The sequence below is a fragment of the Pollachius pollachius genome, assembly GCF_949987615.1.
Source record: "Pollachius pollachius genome assembly, chromosome: 5".
Lineage (NCBI taxonomy): Eukaryota > Metazoa > Chordata > Actinopteri > Gadiformes > Gadidae > Pollachius > Pollachius pollachius.
The window spans coordinates 3,636,173-3,653,696 of record NC_136938.1 but is presented as its reverse complement, the minus strand read 5'-3'; the positions used below and the strand labels follow the sequence as shown (position 1 = coordinate 3,653,696).

At 50.0% G+C, this 17,524-nt stretch overlaps 1 protein-coding gene across 2 annotated transcripts; it reads left to right on the top strand.

The window, feature by feature from the left end:
* The first annotated feature begins 437 nt into the window (after positions 1 to 437).
* On the top strand, positions 438 to 15,876 carry ulk3 (unc-51 like kinase 3). 2 transcript variants are annotated; one of them, XR_013811858.1, is made up of 18 exons: positions 438 to 561; positions 877 to 1,016; positions 1,883 to 2,023; positions 2,354 to 2,474; positions 2,999 to 3,094; positions 3,746 to 3,889; positions 4,500 to 4,582; positions 5,625 to 5,780; positions 6,691 to 6,796; positions 7,097 to 7,137; positions 7,571 to 7,673; positions 8,136 to 8,200; positions 9,320 to 9,398; positions 10,747 to 10,787; positions 12,101 to 12,148; positions 12,508 to 12,571; positions 14,336 to 15,414; positions 15,571 to 15,876. XR_013811858.1 is itself a non-coding variant. In XM_079736286.1 (17 exons), exons 2-17 carry the CDS (start codon positions 912 to 914, stop codon positions 14,350 to 14,352), a joined length of 1,410 nt encoding a protein of 469 aa, XP_079592412.1. In that variant the 5' UTR covers positions 438 to 561; positions 877 to 911; the 3' UTR covers positions 14,353 to 15,876. The 2 variants fall into 2 exon arrangements, 1 of the variants encoding a protein (XP_079592412.1); XM_079736286.1 differs by having other exon boundaries at positions 14,336 to 15,876.
* Positions 15,877 to 17,524: the final 1,648 nt, after the last annotated feature.

Sequence of the window (17,524 nt, the reverse complement as noted above, 5' to 3'; positions counted from 1 at the left end):
CGTTGTTATGTTCCTGCAACACCGGGCGCTGCAGCTTCAGGACCGCACGCACAGGACCGCAATGCTCGGGACGCGATTATACTTTTCCTTTGATGGCGAATGAATCTCACGAGTTACTCAAGAATAATTCATGAAAACCTGATGAAACATGCAGATAACCTCATTCGTAAACTTAACCATATCTAAAAAATACTTGAAATAACCCTTATCAAAACCCTTAACTTCACCATCCCTAACTTAATACCCAAACGTAAGCATCTCTAACCTAATACATAACGTAAACGTAACCATATAAACAGCTTAAATCTAAAATATATTAATGTATTGTAGGCCTTCTCCTTCTGTTTGGAGAAACCAAAAAAAAAATAAACTGGGTCCGGGGAGTGCGGTCCTGCGGCTGCAGTGTCCTGAGAGAGCGGTCCTGAGGTTGCAGCCTCCGGTACTGCAGGAACTGAGCAAAGGGCAGCAGAGCTCCTGGGCTCCAGTCATAATGTAGTGAGTGTAGTGACAGCGTTGAAAACACCATCAACACCAGTCCCACCAGTCCACCAGAACCAACAGGTAGGTATTCACAGCAGATCGGTTTGAGTGAAAGCATGACAGGTGGACGAGGAGAGCGACTGTCGATCCATTACTTTTAAGGGGGCGGCGGGGGGTCCTGCCAGCACGCCCTCGCTGTGTGTTTACAACTAATGACTGACATTAATACAGCCACGCTTGAGATGATGTCATTATTATATTTATAGATATAGATATAGTATAAAGTTATGATAATACATGATACGTAGGCATGCATGTGTGTGAAGGCTTTCTGTGTTGAATGACGTCAGGACGAGACGGAGATCATGCATGTACTCATGAGTCATGTCACCTCAGATCCCTCATCAGGGAGATCTAATGCGGTGGTGGCCATGGCTTCCCACTCGACCTTCGCCCCTCCTAAACTGGCGGACTACATCCTCACGGAGCGGCTGGGCAGCGGCACCTACGCCACGGTGTATAAAGCCTACAGCAAGGTGCGTGGCTCCGTCCGGAGGAACAGACGTGGGCAGGGTGCGATTTGTGAAAAAACCAGAGGGGGGGATAATTTTGAGAAACATTTTAAAATGTTTCAAAATGAAGACGGACCCTGTGTATTTTGGTTGTTAATTATTACGATGTAATGGTGAAAATACTTTGGGTGGGGGGGATAATTTTTATCCCCACCGAGGATAAAAATAATTCAGCAGAGGGTAGGACGTGTAAACCAGAGGGGGGGGGGGGGGGTAATCCCCACCATCCCCACCGGCAAATCGCACCCTGGACGTGGGGATATCTGGTGGAGATGATTATGATTCACCACCTCAGCCATGGACCGTAACACAAGACTGTTGTGTTGGGTTAGGGTTGGGGTTATTCTCATTGTCCTTCTTTATGTTGGGACCTACTAACCCTACTACTAGTTGAAAGCGAGAGCTGGATAACTCCTTTATAGGGGATTTATCAAACAGGTGGACACAAACTCGTCTGGGTATGTTTTTAAAACTTGAAATAGGTGTAAACACATAACACAAACTAGACAAACTCTTTTGTCCACCTGTTTATTATGGTCCTATTAACATCTGTTTATTAATGTCACATTAACGTCTGTTTGTTAACATAGTATTAACGTCTGTTTATTAACGTCACAATAACGTCTGCTTATTAAGTTCACCTAACAGAACCAGCAGTCTAGCTAACGGTAAAGATGCAGTGTCATCACATGGTATTAAAGGCTTTCTTTAATTTCTCCTGGATTAATATCAGGGACCCAAGCTGCAGTGTAAATCAATACAGTTTTGAGTATCTTTGGTGAGCTTTGGAGAAGATAAATCCATGACAGAATACGGTGTTCATCTCGCAGGGGGACAGCCGGGAAGCGGTGGCGGTGAAGGTGGTGTCGAAGAAGACGTTGAACAAGACGTCGATGGAAAACCTCCTCACGGAGATTGAGATCCTGAAGACCGTGCGCCACCCTCACATCGTCCAGCTCAAGGACTTCCAGGTACACATGGCGGGTCATGTTTGGTGCGCTGGTCAAAGCACTAGGATTAACCTAACAACTGTTAGTGATTGGCACTTGGTTCTATGAACATCCTTACTGTGATATATTGTTTTTTCTCTTTCTTCTAACAAATGTACTCATTGTCAGTCGCTTTGTATAAAAGCGTCCGCTAGATGTCCTAAATGTAAAATGTAAAGCAGTGGTCAATATATTAACATGTGGTCGTGCTCTGAGTGGCCTTAGTGGGAAAGCAGGTGCCTCTTACTAGAGAGGGTTAACAACGCTGTCCCTCATGTACTCATCGGACACGTGGTCGTCTCTCCTTCCCAGTGGGACAGCGAGAACATCTACCTGATCCTGGAGTGGTGCTCCGGAGGAGATCTTTCGCGCTTTATCCACAGCAGGAGGTTGCTGCCTGAGAGGGTGGCCCACCGCTTCCTGCAGCAGATCGGTGAGGCAGCGTCTTGGCTCCATCCTTTTTACCGCAATGATGTCAGTCAGTCTCTCTCTCTCTCTCTCTCTCTCTCCCAGAAGTATTTCTGCTTCCAAACGGTTAACATGGAGACTAATGTAATTAGGTGTAGTGCGACTCACTGTGTATATGATCCCATTTGCTGTACGTTTGACATGAGTTTAGGATTGATTGCGGCGGGTCTTGCAGGTACGGTACTGCTTGTTGTATTATGGGATGTTTGAGTCATGCTGACGACGAGTATGAGTCATACTGTTTTGGTTATTTGACCAAGGATACCTGTGTCCTTGTTATTTAACAAAGGAGGCCTTGGTCAAATAACCGATAAGGATGTGCTTGGCGTTGCTGAAACAACACATGATTCAATCTCGTCTGATCCTTGACATTGGTTAACAGCTATCAGTAAAGGTTATGAACGAAAATAAAGAAATTCAATGAAAAAATGTTAGATGTCGACGACGTTTCAATGAGCTTATCGTGTTTTTTTGTCATGTCTCCCCCAGCCTGCGCCCTCCAGTACCTCCATGGGAGGAACATCTCCCACCTGGACCTAAAGCCCCAGAACATCCTGCTGAGTGGTTCTGTACTCAAGCTGTCAGGTAAATACACACCACACACACACACACACACACACACACACACACACATACAGCCGCCGGACTGGGGGTGTAAGGTGGACAGGCTTGGGGGTGCCCAGGGCAGAGGGGGGCCCATGGGAATGTAAAAAATAAAATAAAAAATATTTTATTTTATTTTTTATTCTTCGAGCGCACACACACCACACCACACCTCACACACACACACCTCCCCATCCCTCTGTTAGTTATCCTGGTACTGAAGTGGACAGCATCTTGTTGGCTTATTGCTTAGCAACGTGAGCGTTGTCGAGAGACGTATCCAGTACATTTAATAATTATATAACTATAGGTTTACTCTCATTTAAATTTACATTCAGGGCATTTAGCAGACGCTTTTGTCCGTAGCAACTTACAACCATTTGTAAACACACACCATTTTTATACACACACAGTCAACCATGCAGGGCGACAGCCAGCTCTTTGGGGGCAGTTAGGGTGAGGTGTCTTGCTCTGGGACACTAGGCTAGGTTCCCGGGGATCGAACTGGCAACCATCCAGTTACAAGTCAACCCGCTAAGTCTACATCCTGAGCCGACAGGTGTAGACTGGTTCTGACCAGAGACCTCATCCCCCCAGCCTAACCAGATACGTGGGGTGTTGTTTGTGTTTCAGACTTTGGCTTCGCGGCGTACATGTCCCCGTGGGACGAGCAGAGCGCCCTGCGGGGGTCCCCTCTCTACATGGCCCCCGAGATGGTGTGCCGGCGGCAGTACGACTCCCGGGTCGACCTGTGGTCCGTGGGCGTCATCCTCTACGGTAACAGGGTTCTCTGTGTGTACGTTACTTATGGATGTGGCATTTAGAATACTGGCAAGGCAGGTGGCCTGCAGGTTGTTAAGCTAGTAGGAAGACATTTACATTGAGGGCATTTAGCGACTTACAATAAGTACATTTGTCAAAAGAAGGAGAAACAACAATATATCGCTGTCGGTACACTAATGATGTTCATAGAACCAAGTGCCAAGCACTAACAAGCACTATGTTAACCCATTCCCTGTTTACAACAAAGATAGCTACACCATGCGAAGTACTGTTTTTAAGGGAAGTCTAACATAGTCGTGTTGTTTCAAATGCGTGATCTTTTTAAGAGTTGGATCATATGTAGTGGAGCTTGGTACTTGGTTAACCTTCACTCTGTAGCGGCTGTTACTTCCCATGTATTACTTCCCTACTATTACTATTTATTTATTGTCTATATATTTATTTAGTCGGTAAGGAGATGCTTCACCAAAGCAATGTACAATGAATTCATGTAATAATGAAGCACATAGAGAGGGGTGAGACATCTTGCTCAAGGGTTGGGCTGGGAATGGAACCCAGACAGGGATCTATCCAACACTGCGTGTGTCTCCGCCCCTCCCTGTAGAGGCGCTGTTCGGCCGGGCCCCGTTCGCGTCCCGGTCCTACGCGGAGCTGGAGGAGAAGATCCGCAGCGACCGGCCCATCGAGGTGAGTGGTGCCCTGCAGACCACCTCCTCTTCAGCCAGACGAACCGGCCGAGACACGCGGGCTAGGGGAGGGAATCACAGGGAACCTCACGATACTATATATATATAAATATATAATATATATAGGCCTATACATTATTATATTGATATTTGTCGTCAGTGTATCGATTCTCGTGCGACGATATATTGCCGTATCAATATATATATTTTTTATACACTGACATATGATGCTGCTGCTGATGCTGCTGCTGCTGCTGCTGCTGCTGATGATGATTGGCCTTTGATGATTGTTTCAGGCTGCTGGGTTCTTCTGATTGGTCTAGGGAGGGATACAGGATGCCAGGATGAGGGGTGGAACGGGGTCCAACAGAGCACTTTGTAATCACGGGTATTCATCCTGGGGACTTTGTACACCGTATGGGGATTGTGTTTGGTTATGTAACCTTACGTATTATCGTGATGATGATGATTGTGAGTCCATTATTTTGATGAGGTTAAGATTATGATTAACCCTCGATATTCTACCCACACACCCCTGTTGTTGCCAAGAGAGGTAACTTGATGCTCTTTCTTACTGATCCTTTTAGTTTAAATCAGTTCTCTGATTCCTGGAAAATGTTTCTTTACTGCGCCACTAGGTGGCATACTTTCTCAGTAAAGATATGTAATAGTTTAGTGTTAGTGTTCTACATTGTGACTATTAGCTAAGAGAGCTAGAAAATGATTCTCACAGCTGATCGCTGTCCATACCCTAGTTCCTCATGGTCAGGCCTGAGGGAGTTCAGTGATTGGTCTGTAGATCATCCTCCATCACCTCCACTGTATGTTCCCTCAGTAACAAGCTCATGTTTTGGCTGAAAGCATTAAGGTCAAGCATGAAGGTCCTTCTGGTCCACACCCCTCACCCCTCTCTCCCTCTCTCCCTCCAATCTCTCACCCTCCACTCCCTCTCCCTCTCCCCCTCTCTCCCTCTCTCCCCCCTCTTTCACCCTCTCTCCATTATCATTCCTCTCTCTCCCCCTCCCCTCCCCCCCTCTCTCTAGCTCCCCCCGGGGGCCCGGGTGTCTGCGGACTGCCGGGATCTCCTGCTGAGGCTCCTGGAGAGGAACCCTGAGACCCGGATCACCTTCACCCAGTTCTTCAGCCACGGCTTTGTGGACCTGGAGCACATGGCCGGCCCAGACAGCCTGGGGAAGGCGGTGAGCAAAGGGAACGTTCTGGAAGGGGAGGGAAGGCTACGGAACAGCAGTGGAACGGGATGCCGGACACTGGGAGCCGTTGGACAATAGGTGGTGTCTAGTGTGTCACTTCTCCCCGGTCCCACAGTTCTTCCCGGTCCCACTGGCAATTCTCCTCTGTTGCCGGTTTGGAGCGTTGAAGGTTTGGGGATTGTGTTAAAGGTTTGGGGATTGTGTTAAAGGTTAGGGAATTGTGTTAAAGGTTTGGGGATTGTGTTAAAGGTTAGGGAATTGTGTTAAAGGTTAGGGAATTGTGTTAAAGGTTAGGGAATTGTGTTGAAGGTTAGGGGATTGTGCCCACATTGTGCGGTCTGTGTAAAGAATACTATACACTTACACTTCCCTTAGCTAGACCAGCCTGGAAACATTAGTTGTGTGACCCCCCAGGAGTAAACGACAGAACATTACGATCCAAAAAGCAGAGAAAACAAATCCCTACGAGGAAAATAATGTTTGTTTGTGTTTGTGCATGTGCGTGTGTGTGTGTGTGTGTGTGTGTGTGTGTGTGCGTGTGTGTGTGTGTGTGTTGTGTTTGCCCGCACAAGCATATTGGGCACATCGGTGCGTGTGCTTATAGGTCTGTGCTCATGCTGGCCTACATGTGCCTTCATGCATTAGTGCCCTGCATGCATGCATTAGGAGATTGTGGGTTTTTGTCTCTGTGTGCTAGGGGTGTGTACGTGTGTGTCTGTGTGTGTGTGTGTGTGGGGGGGGGGGGGGGGGGGGGGGGAAGTTGTGTGTGTGTGTGGGCGGGGGAGTTGTGTGTGTGTGCCTATTTGTGTGTGTGTGTTGGGTCTGTGTGTGGGGGGGTTGTGTGTGTGTGTGTGTGTGTGCGTTGGGACCTCCAGTGACGTCTCTCCCCCCCCCTCAGAAGGAGCTGGTCCTGCGGGCCGTGGAGAAGGACCAGGGGGGGGAGCGGGCGGCGGCGCTGAGCCTCTACTGCAGCGCCCTGGAGCACTTCGTCCCCGCCGTCCACTGTGAGGGAGGGGCCTGCACACACGCTGTCTGTCTGTCCGGCTGTCTGTCTCCCTCTCTCCTTGTCTGTCTGTCCCGCTCCCTCTCTCGCTCTCCGTCTTTCTCTCCATGTCTCTCTCCCAGTCTGTTTGTCTCTCTCACTCTCTCTCTCTCTATCTGTCTTTCTCCCTCTATGTCTGTCCGTCTGTCTGTCGGACCACCACTCACCCTCATGAGAACCAGCTAAGTAAAGTGTTGTTAAAGCCGTAACATCTCTCTGTGTGTCCCCCCCCCCCCCCCCCCCCCCCCCCCCCCCCCCCCAGATGAGACGGACCGCTCGCGTAAGGAGACCCTGAGGCAGAAGGTGGGCTGATGCACACTCTCTTATTTGGGTTGATTTCTATTTTTAGATGTTGCTCCTGGTTTTTGTTGTTTCTCTCCCTCCCTCCTCTTTATTATAGCCTAGTCTACTTGACTCTGGGTCTGTGCCTGGCCGTATGGTCTGCACGGGACCACATAGAGGGGTGGGTCTGGGGGTGAGGCTGAGGGGTGTGGAGCTGCAGGCCGGGGGCCAAGGCGGGCCTCAGGACCCTGGAGGTGCAGACTGGTTTAATGACACAAGGACAGTGGCTGTAATGAAGAAGTTTCGACACCAGATGACCACAATAACTAGAACATCGAATGCAGCATGGTGTGGGGATGTTGACGCTGTGACGGCAGCAGGCTGGTCTGTGGGGTGTGGGGTGTGGTGTGGGTGTGGTGTGAGGGTGTTGGCTGACTGTGAGCGCCCCCTGCAGGTCAGCCAGTACGCCTCCAGAGCAGAGGAGCTGAAGGCGCTGGTAGCGTCAGACAACCGGGAGCACTTTGAGGAGGCCCGGACGGCCAGGGACGTCCTGCGAGGTAAGGCCCCCTACGGAGAGAGACCCCTGGCACACCAGGCCACCCTCCCCCCCGGGCCCCCTGCGGAGTGGGGCCCCTGGCTCTCTCCTCCAGCCACCCAGGGGCCACAGCTTTAGAGCCAGCGTTGTGTGCCAGATTTAATGAATGTGAATTAAATTTGGAGGATTGTTATTGTGGGTTGGAAATTCAAGGAATGGTCAAGGATGCATTTCTTCCACTGTGTCTTGTATTATTCTGTTAAACAACAAAAACCTTTTTAAGTTAATGCTTAAGACAAGTATTGCCTGGTTTTATCCAGAACCTGATTAAAGTGGAGGCTAGAATCTAGGTGAACTCTGAACAAGAGAGTCTTGAGTCTTCCGCGGAAGCTGGTGAGCGACTCTGTGGTCTTAACTAATATTCCTGACCCATCTTGTGATAAACTCCAGTGTAAAGTCTGGTGTTGTTCCCCCCTTCCTCCAGAGATGTCCCGGGACAGACCACGGCTTCTGGCCGCCCTGGAGCTGGCCCGTGTCGCCATAGCCAAGGTCAGTCGGGTCCTCAATGGAAACATCTTGTATGAGCGAATGTAGCCGTTGGCGAATAGCATGGAAATCACAGAGTTCCCGTTCCCTTGGGATTCCTGTACGGAGAATACAACGGTGTTTTTGACATACTGTGTCTGTGTAGAGCAGGTATTTGAATGTTATTTTTGCCTGTACTTCTGCCTGGTTATGGGCACTGGTTTAGTGTTTTTATAACTTTTTTTACATTGAGGAAGCAGTAACGACCTCTCCAGGTCTCTGCTGGAGAGAAGTGCTGGTCTCGTTCCAGCAAGAGCTGGGAAGGAAACGGCACAGTGACGATCATACCTCACAACCGACGCATTTACACGAGAAACAAGTCTAGTTTCCACTCAGAGATGGGCGTCTTCAAATTCGCAACTTTTCCAGAAGCTGCTTCAGCATTTCCACGGTTTTGTTGTTCACAAACCATTGGGGAAGTCCAGAATATAAAAATGTAATCTGATTTGGAGTTTGGGAAATCCGGTGCGGCCTGGATTTCTATCCTCCAGAAAGGCTGATTCCTCAGTCCAGCACCAAAGAATCACTAGAGAATGTACCTGAACCGGCTCCTGTCATCTGGGAGTCTGGAACCAAACGTTCAGGATCTTAGTCCATCCAGACTGTATCTAGCCTGGTCCTACCAGACTCCCGTGCTTCATTTCATTTGCACAGAGAGTCTGGCCACTCTCAATTGACAAATGTTAACTCAATTGAAGGCGGGTGTCTGTTGTAGTTTAAAACTATTGGATCTGCCCAGTGCCACTCTGGATCTGCCATAACCAATCACGTTTGACACCAACTCAAACTATCGTAAGACCTCAACGTCATTGTTCTCAGTTACTCCCTCGGTTCGCTGATCGGTTCACAAAAAAATGGCTGCAGAAAACCTGAGAATATACCGCAAATCCAGACGTAGTACTGAAGGGAAATGAAAATAGAGCGTAAGTACGTAGGCGAGCGGAGCCAGGCTAGACTGTATCTGGTTCACCTCAAGAAACCAAACCTTGCTGAAACCGTCCCCTAGCCTTTCCAGATGTGAGTTTACACTAAGGTAACACTAATAAGGTAACACTAACTCTACCCTTACTGGTTCTGTTCCAGGAGGACAGTGGGTCTGAGGACCAGGAGGTACTGGACCTCTACCAGCACTGCCTGGGGGAGCTACTGCTGGCACTGGCAGGTACATATAGGTCTGTGGTACAGGAACAGGAACAACCCCTGGGTCTCTGGACCTCCGGGTCTGGGCCTCTGGGTCTCTAGAACTCTGGGTCTGGGCCTCTGGGGGTCTGGGTCTCTGGACCTCTGGGTCTGGGCCTCTGGGTCTCTAGATCTCTGGGTCTGGGCCTCTGGGTCTCTGGGGGTCTGGGTCTCTGGACCTCTGGGTCTGGGCCTCTGGGTCTCTGGACCTCTGGGTCTCTGGGTATGGGCCTCTGGCCCTCTGGGTCTCTTGGGCTCAGGGCCTATAGGTCTCTGGGGGTCTGGGTCTCTTGGGCTCAGGGCCTATAGGTCTCTGGGGGTCTGGGTCTCTTGGGCTCAGGGCCTCTAGGTCTCTTGGGCTCAGGGCCTCTAGGTCTCTGGGGGTCTGGGTCTCTTGGGCTCAGGGCCTCTAGGTCTCTGTGGGTCTGGGTCTGTGGGTCTGTGGGTCTGGGTCTCTGGGCCTCTGGGTCTCTGGGGCTCAGGGCCTCTGGTCCTCTGGGTCTGGACCTCTGGGTATCTGGCTCTGAGTCTCTGGGCCTCTGGGTCCCTGGGTCTCTGGAGGTCCTCTCTGTGTGGCAGAGCAGCTCCATCTGCTTCCCATTGACTCTATGCAGCTAATCCCCCCCATGTTATTTCACACTGGAAACAAATCAAAACTATTATCTCTCTAATAGAGGATGGCTCCAATGCCCCCCCCCCACACACAACCCCCCCCCCCTCTGGGATCAGGGGGTGTGGCTCAGTGGCACTGCAGACAACCCCAGGGGGATTGTGGGAGAAAACATCGGCCCTTTGTTTGGCCCGAGGTCTTTTGTTACTTCCTGACATGCCCTGCTCAAAGAGGGAACCTCCTCCTCTTCCTCCTCCTCTTCCTCCTCCTCCTCCTCCTCCTCCTCCTCCTCCTCCTCCTCCTCCTCCCCTCCCCTCCCCTGTGGGTCTCTGGGTGTCTCTACCCCCTCACATTTGCTCCGCTCCTTGATTCCCGCCTAAATGAGGAAATGCTGGCCCACTTTATCCCGGGTCGCCCAAACAGCAGCAATCTGCTGCCCCCACCACCTCCACCACCACCCCCACCTCGGCCACCTCAAACACGTCCTCCACCACCTCCACCACCAACCCCACCTTAAACACCTCCACCACCTCCACCACCTCCACCATGATGAGATAAACTGATGAGCCATGTATTAGAATGTATTGTTCTTTCCATCTCTTCGCCCTCCACACAGGTACACACACGTACGCACACACGCACCCACACACACACACACACAAACACACGCATACACACGCACACACCCACACCTCCCCATGACGCTGTGTGTGTTCCCCAGCTGAATCCCAGGGCCGCAGGCGGGAGCTGCTCCACAGTGAGGTGAGTCCGGGAAACACAACACAGTGATTTCCATGTCCTCCCGGCCTGATGACACCATCCATCATCCTCACAGAGGGACCACAGGTCATGTTATATTCCCTACAATTGCCCCAGAGCCGTGTGAGATGCTCAGGTCTTCTCAGACCCTGTCTCATCGTACCTCAGTTTTCAGTCTCCACTACACACTAGTAGTAGTAGTATTAGTATTTTGAATTTGCATTGAATTTCATTGTATTCCTGTGCAATGACAAATAAACCTAATCTAATCTAATCTAATATTTTGTGCACACGTTGGACTACAGACCCCCCCCCCCCCCCCCAATGTCAAACTTGTAGCAGCACATTAAGTGTTTTTGGCTGTGTGTTGGAATTAGAACGTGTTTAACACAAAGGCCTGATCTGAAGCCAGCAGCAGAGCCTTCTTGTTTTAGTGCATTGTTTGATCCACTGCTAAGACGACAACACGCAACAACAACAGTTTCTGAAACCAAACCAAACTGGTTCGGGGCGAGACCCTAAACCTCCCATTTGAAGTTTTATTTGCTCATGTCTTAAGTAAACTCAGATGGGGCTGTGCTAATCAATTCGTTCTGTGTGTGTGTGTGTGTGTGTGTGTGTGTGTGTGTGTGTGTGTGTGTGTGTGTGTGTGAGAGAGTACTCAATGGAAAGCATGTGTGTGTGTGAGCGCAAAGAGGAGACATGTGGTAGTGACTGGCCACCATGTGCATTAATATCTGCCTCAGCAGTACACATGTGAAGCCGTCTCCCCTCTGCTAGAGTTACACTCTGTGCTATAACATACTGGGGTACTGCAGAGCAAACCACTCGATCTGGCTGGGACGTTCACAACGGCCTTTACGTTTGACTGGAGATTGTATCGGCACAAGTCATTAACTAACTTGGTTAACTAATCACCCGTGTTGATGATCCATGCCTCACACGTCGGTTAAGTACCCTTGGTTTCCCTCTCGGTGACTGTAACTCAGTGATGTACAATGACATCTTGAATCAATACTAGCAATAGGTGTCCCTACTATCATACATGTCAACATAATATGTGTTTCATGTGTTCCTCTTTCAGGATCAATACAAAGACAAGTTGAACAACAGTCAACATTTAAGACAACTTGAAAAAAAGTGTGCATCGCTGCACCATCATAATATAAATCAAATGCACGTCAGTTAAAATTGGTCGTTAAAGCATTTCTGTCTTGCTTTGTTGCGTAACAAAGCCTCTCTAACTAAACAGGTATCCATGGTGTACAGCTACATCCTTCTGTATATAATGTACATTTATTCTGTTGTTGTTGTAGATCAAAAGCCTCATGAACAGAGCGGAGTACCTCAAGGAAAATATCAAGGTGAGGTCACTTCCTTCAGGACAGATATCAGAAAACCCGAGCAGAAGATAGAAAGAAAGCTAGAGACAGTAAGAGAATGAAATGCCACAGAGAGACGTGTGCGTCAGTGTGTGTGCCTCCATGAACGTGCATTTGCAGTCATTTTGCATCAAGATAACAAACTACCCAGCATCAATTTAATGTATGAAAATGTAATCAAATATTTGTGTGTGTGTGTGTGTGTGTGTGTGTTTGCCTGAGCCTGTGTGTGCGTGTGCATGTTCGTGTGTGTGTGTGTGTGTGTGCCTGTGCCTGCATGCTTGTGTGTGTGTGTGTGTGTGTGTGTGTGTGTGTGTGTGTGTGTGTGTGTGTCCTCTCAGATGCAGGCAACCCAGCAGGCCGTGTCCCAGGACCGGGAGCCCCTCTCTGAGTCCGTCAGAAGCTGTGAGTGTCCGCATCTCTCTGTGTGTGCGTGTACACAGTCAGCAAGTGTGTGAATGTGTTGGAATGTGTCTGAATGTGTGTGTCTGAATGTCTGTGCATGTGTATCTTAATGTGTGTGGGGGCGTTTGTGTCTGAATGTGCGTGTGTATGATTTTCTGCATCTTAATGTGTGTATGTGTGTCTGAATGTCTGTGAATCTTAACTTGTGTGTATGTGTGTCTGAATGTATGTGTATCCTAATGCGTGTGCGCTTGCGTGTGTGTGTGTGTGTGTGTGTGTTTCTGAATGTGTATTTGTATTTTAATGTATGTGTGTGTGCCTGTGTTTCTGAATGTGTGTGTACGTGTTTCTTGATGTGTGTGTCTGAATGTGTGGGGGGTGAATTATTGAGAAATGCCCCCCCCCCCCCCCGGTGAAGGTTTTTTCCACTAGTAAAACACCAGCCCCTCTCTCCCGGAGCGGGAGACCCTGTGGGACCGTCTGACTCCGGCTCTGAGCAGCTCTGAGGCGGGGGGGCCAGGGGCCCTCTGCCCTCCAGGAGCCAGTGCTGGGGAGGGGCCTGGGCTCAGCTTAGAGCACACAAATACACACATACACACATATACATACACACATATACACATATACACACACGTATAGTTTATATACATACACACATATACACACACACACACATTAAGATACACAGATATTCAGACACACACACACACAGACACATACACATAAATGCATACACACACATTCAAACATGCACATACGTAGCATACACACTCAGTTTTTCTTGCACATGCATACACTAGCACATACAACGTTGCACATGCATTTAATCCGTGTTTCGTAATGCTATTCATGTGACAGGGATATATATATAATTATATCTAAATATCATTATTGTTATGGCCTGCTACCTCAGAACTCACACAACCACTAATTCCTATTTTGTGCTGAGCTCCGCTGCCGGACGGACCGGAGAGCCGACAATATCCTGTTTTCAGCCAGACATTCTTAGGGAATTATGGGTAAAAAAAAGAATGCAGTAGTGGTGGAACTTCAGGGACTGGGGAGGAGGCTCAGGTTTCACAGGAACGTAGTCTTCTTCTGCTGCTTTTGCTCTTGCTGCTGGTCTGGTCCCAGTAGAGAGCTGGTCTAGTCCGAGTACAGCCAGGGATCCATGACCTGTACATCCTGACCATTCGCTGAATGGCTTTCATCAAATAGGTCAACTATGCTGCCCAAGGTTAATCGACAAAATGTGTGTGTGTCAGGTTGTGTGTGGGAGAGCACTCAATCAGTGAGGTGTGAGAAGATTGTAAGCTTGTGATGAGAAGGTTAAACCAGGAGCAGAGCCCCAGCAGCAGCAGCTAGCCTCCCTACAGCTGCTGCTATAGATTGTCATTCTCTCAACACCATCCAGACTACTTGATAGCACTCTTGGGGGTTTGTCCCACGCTAAAGGTCTTTCCCCTGAGGTCAGGCCACGCTATGGCCGTAACCGTAGGCTTGTTGTCGTAGGACAATGTTTACATGTGAACCCCATGCATTCCCCCTTACTTTGAGAGCCGCCTTCACCAGGAATTAGAATAGCTCTCTTCAGAACGTCAGACGCCTTTATGTGTGACTCCCACCCACGGTCTGAGTTCACCCGGCCTCCATGCTTCTGAGCAAAAGGACCTACGGAAATAGGAACGTTGAATGTGCTGTGTGAGGTGGTCTACTAACACAGACGACCCCCCCTCATCACTGCGTTGTTGTTTTGTTTCTCAGCCTGCTGTCTGCAGTGAAGGGCTGCACCACAGATATGCCCTCTCCGTTCACCCAACCGCCCTATGGTGAAGATGACTCCAGGCCCTGAACTCCAGGCTCCAGGCCCCAGTTTTCAGACTCCAGACTCCAAGCCTCTCACTCCAGACTATAGACTCCTGGCTCCAGACTTCAGGCTCTAGGCTCCAGGTTCCACTCTCCAGACTCCAGGCTCCTCAGTTCCAGACTCAAGGCTCCAGTTTTTAGGCTCCAAGCTCTAAGCTCCTGGCTTCAGGCTCCAGGCTCCTCGGCTACAGACTCAAGGACGCAGGCTCCAGTTTTAAGGCTCCAGGCGCTATGCTCGTGGCTCCAGGCTCCAGGTCCAGGCTCTTGGCCACCACTGCTGCGAAACCACCCCCAGAAACAGCAGCAGAGCAGGCTGACACCCGGTAGTACGCCTCCCCTGATGGTCAGCCGGTCGCCCGCCAATCTCTCCCTGGACGTGTCTGGTGGTCGCTGCCCGGTTGTTGTGCTCGGCCAGATGTTGGCGGAGGAGCCTCACTCTGATCTGCACCGTGGGGAAACAACAGCTAATCTGGTCTGAAAACAAAGGAGAAGTGGTTTCTGAGGAACGGATCAGACAGTGGGTTCTGCCCATTAGGGATTGTGAGTTTTCGCCGTCAATCTTCTTTTGAACTCTTCAAGCCATCAAGACTTCTACCAAAACACCAGAGGACTCGGTCTCACATCGCAGTGTTTTTTTCTGTCTTTTTTTTTCTTTACACAACATGTTGACGTGTACCTTTCAAACAAGCATGCCTGCAACATCACACACTGTATATTGACTAACTGTGAAACAAATAATGTCATATGATATTATCCTTTTGCATTACATTAAGGCTTCACCATGCAAAACGGTCAGGGTCTCTCTCTCTCCTCTCTCTCTCTCTCTCTCTCTCTCTCTCTCTCTCTCTCTCTCTCTCTCTCTCTCTCTCTCTCTCTCTCGGCCCTGTAGATGCTCTATCAGTCATTGGTTTCCTGCTGTCTCTCATCCTGTCCCCCTGGCCGACCCACCCCCCCCCCCCTTGGGCTCCCCCCGACAGGTCCTCCCCACACCCCCCACAGCCCACCCCCCCCGACAGGTCCTCCCCACACCCCCCACAGCCCACCCCCCCCGACAGGTCCTCCCCACACCCCCCACAGCCCACCCCCCCCGACAGGTCCTCCCCACACCCCCCACAGCCCACCCCCCCCGACAGGTCCTCCCCACACCCCCCACAGCCCACCCCCCCCGATGGGTCCTCCCCAACACTAAGAGGTGGTACCTGGAGAGAGCGACCTGTGCCTTATTTACCCTGGACACGCGCTGGTTGCTGGGGTTTGGGTTTGGCAGCGGCCACGCTCTGAGGCCCACAGCGAAAAGAGCGGAGGAGAGACGCTGCAGGTTGAAATCCCTCGCCGGCAGTACGGACGGATTAACACTCTCCTGAACGGGAACTTTGAAGTGTTTATGTGAAACAAAGTTAAGAGAAGCTTTTGGTTCCTCTGCTTTCTGTGCTGCTGTGTTGCTCATATTCTAAAGAATTAAAAGTGCTGTCTTCTTATTTTGAAAGGTGTTCCAATTGATTCATCGTCCTGATCTAAAGGGTGGCGGGGGTAGAGGCTAGTGGTGGGTCAGGGGGTAGAATCGGGTCTAGTCCTAGGAGGGTCTGGTCCTGAGCCAGCCCCAGGACCAGGGGACAGGTCTGGGCGGGGTCTGTGGGCCCAGCTGCAGAGGAAGCCGCGCGGCAGGCTGCCATCCCGACACTGAGGGCTCTTATGCTCCGGCCCGGCACACGGCTGGAAAATAATACGGCCCGTCGACTCAAATCTTTCTGGAGTATTTATTTAATTTGTGATATTTGCTTTGGTTTTCCTCGTTTTCTCAGCTCAGCTGCACTCATCTGCGGCAGCGCCAGCATTTGTGTTTTTTTTGTATACAATCTGACCTTTGACCTTATACTCATAAGGCTTTACATAAAGCATATTGGCCCATAATGAGTATTCAAACCATACAAAATTATATGCATTACCCGTGTTGCAATAAGTACTTGAATGTGTCTTTCCTTCAATTTAAAGAGTAAGGAAAGGAGAGGGGTTAAACAGCATCTCTACATGGTCCCCCTCCCTGAGTAGTTCGGGGAGCTGTGAGTATGCTAATTGCCCCCCCCCCCCCCCCCCCCCTCCCAGGGCCCCTCATGCCCTGCCTCTCCTCCTAAGGTCAGCTGGTCAAGTAAATCACATGGCACTTTGCATATTGAACCACAATGGGTTCAACCCGGTTGTGAAATCACAAAAGACGTGCTCATACAGCGACAGATTTAACGGAGTTTCCCCGGGAGTAAACTGCTGTCCTCTCCAGAGTGGCCTGTGAAACTCGAACCATGATGGTATGTTCTTCAGAGGAGTCAAGCTCCCAAGTCCTGAATCCAGGAACCACAAGAACCTGGCTCCGAGTGGTCTGGGGACTGGAGCAGGGACATGTTGGGGGACTTATGGAGGACTTCTTTAATTATCAATCAAATCATATCTTTCTGGGCTTCATGCCTCTCTTTCCCCTATTGGTTTACACCAGACCAGACCAAAACAACAAATCAAGACCCTGAGTACTCTGTCTGTGTTTGATTCTTTTATCTTTATTTTATCTATGTTAGAATGGATTTATCTTTGTATCTGTATCTGTCAACCCTAGATCGGAGTCTCCTCTTCTCTTTACTCTCATACTCACACGAACACAAACGCACACACACACTAATAAATGTACACAAAGGTTTGCCATGAACGCACTGAGAAGCACAGCCCCATCCCCCCCCAGATTCCCATTTTTCAAAACCACAACTTACAGCATTGTGGTTTAATTGGCCTCCATTGCACTGGGGCTCCACCAAGACCAATTATTAAGCTAGGCTTCCTCTCCCCCTCTCCCTCTCTCTCTTCCTCTCATCCCCTCTCTCTCTCTCTCCCTCTCTCTCTCTCTCTCTCTCGCTCTCTCTCTCTCCCAGAGTCTCGCCCCAAGTCTCCCCCTCTCAGAGTGATGTGGGCCCCAGTCTCAGAGTGGTGTGGCCCGCAGCCTGCCCCTCTAAGAGTGGGGTATCTGAGCAGGGAGTGGGGGGTCTGTGTCGGGGCTCCAGGCACAGCGTCATGGCTGCCCTTGACTCCCCGGCCCGTCCCCGC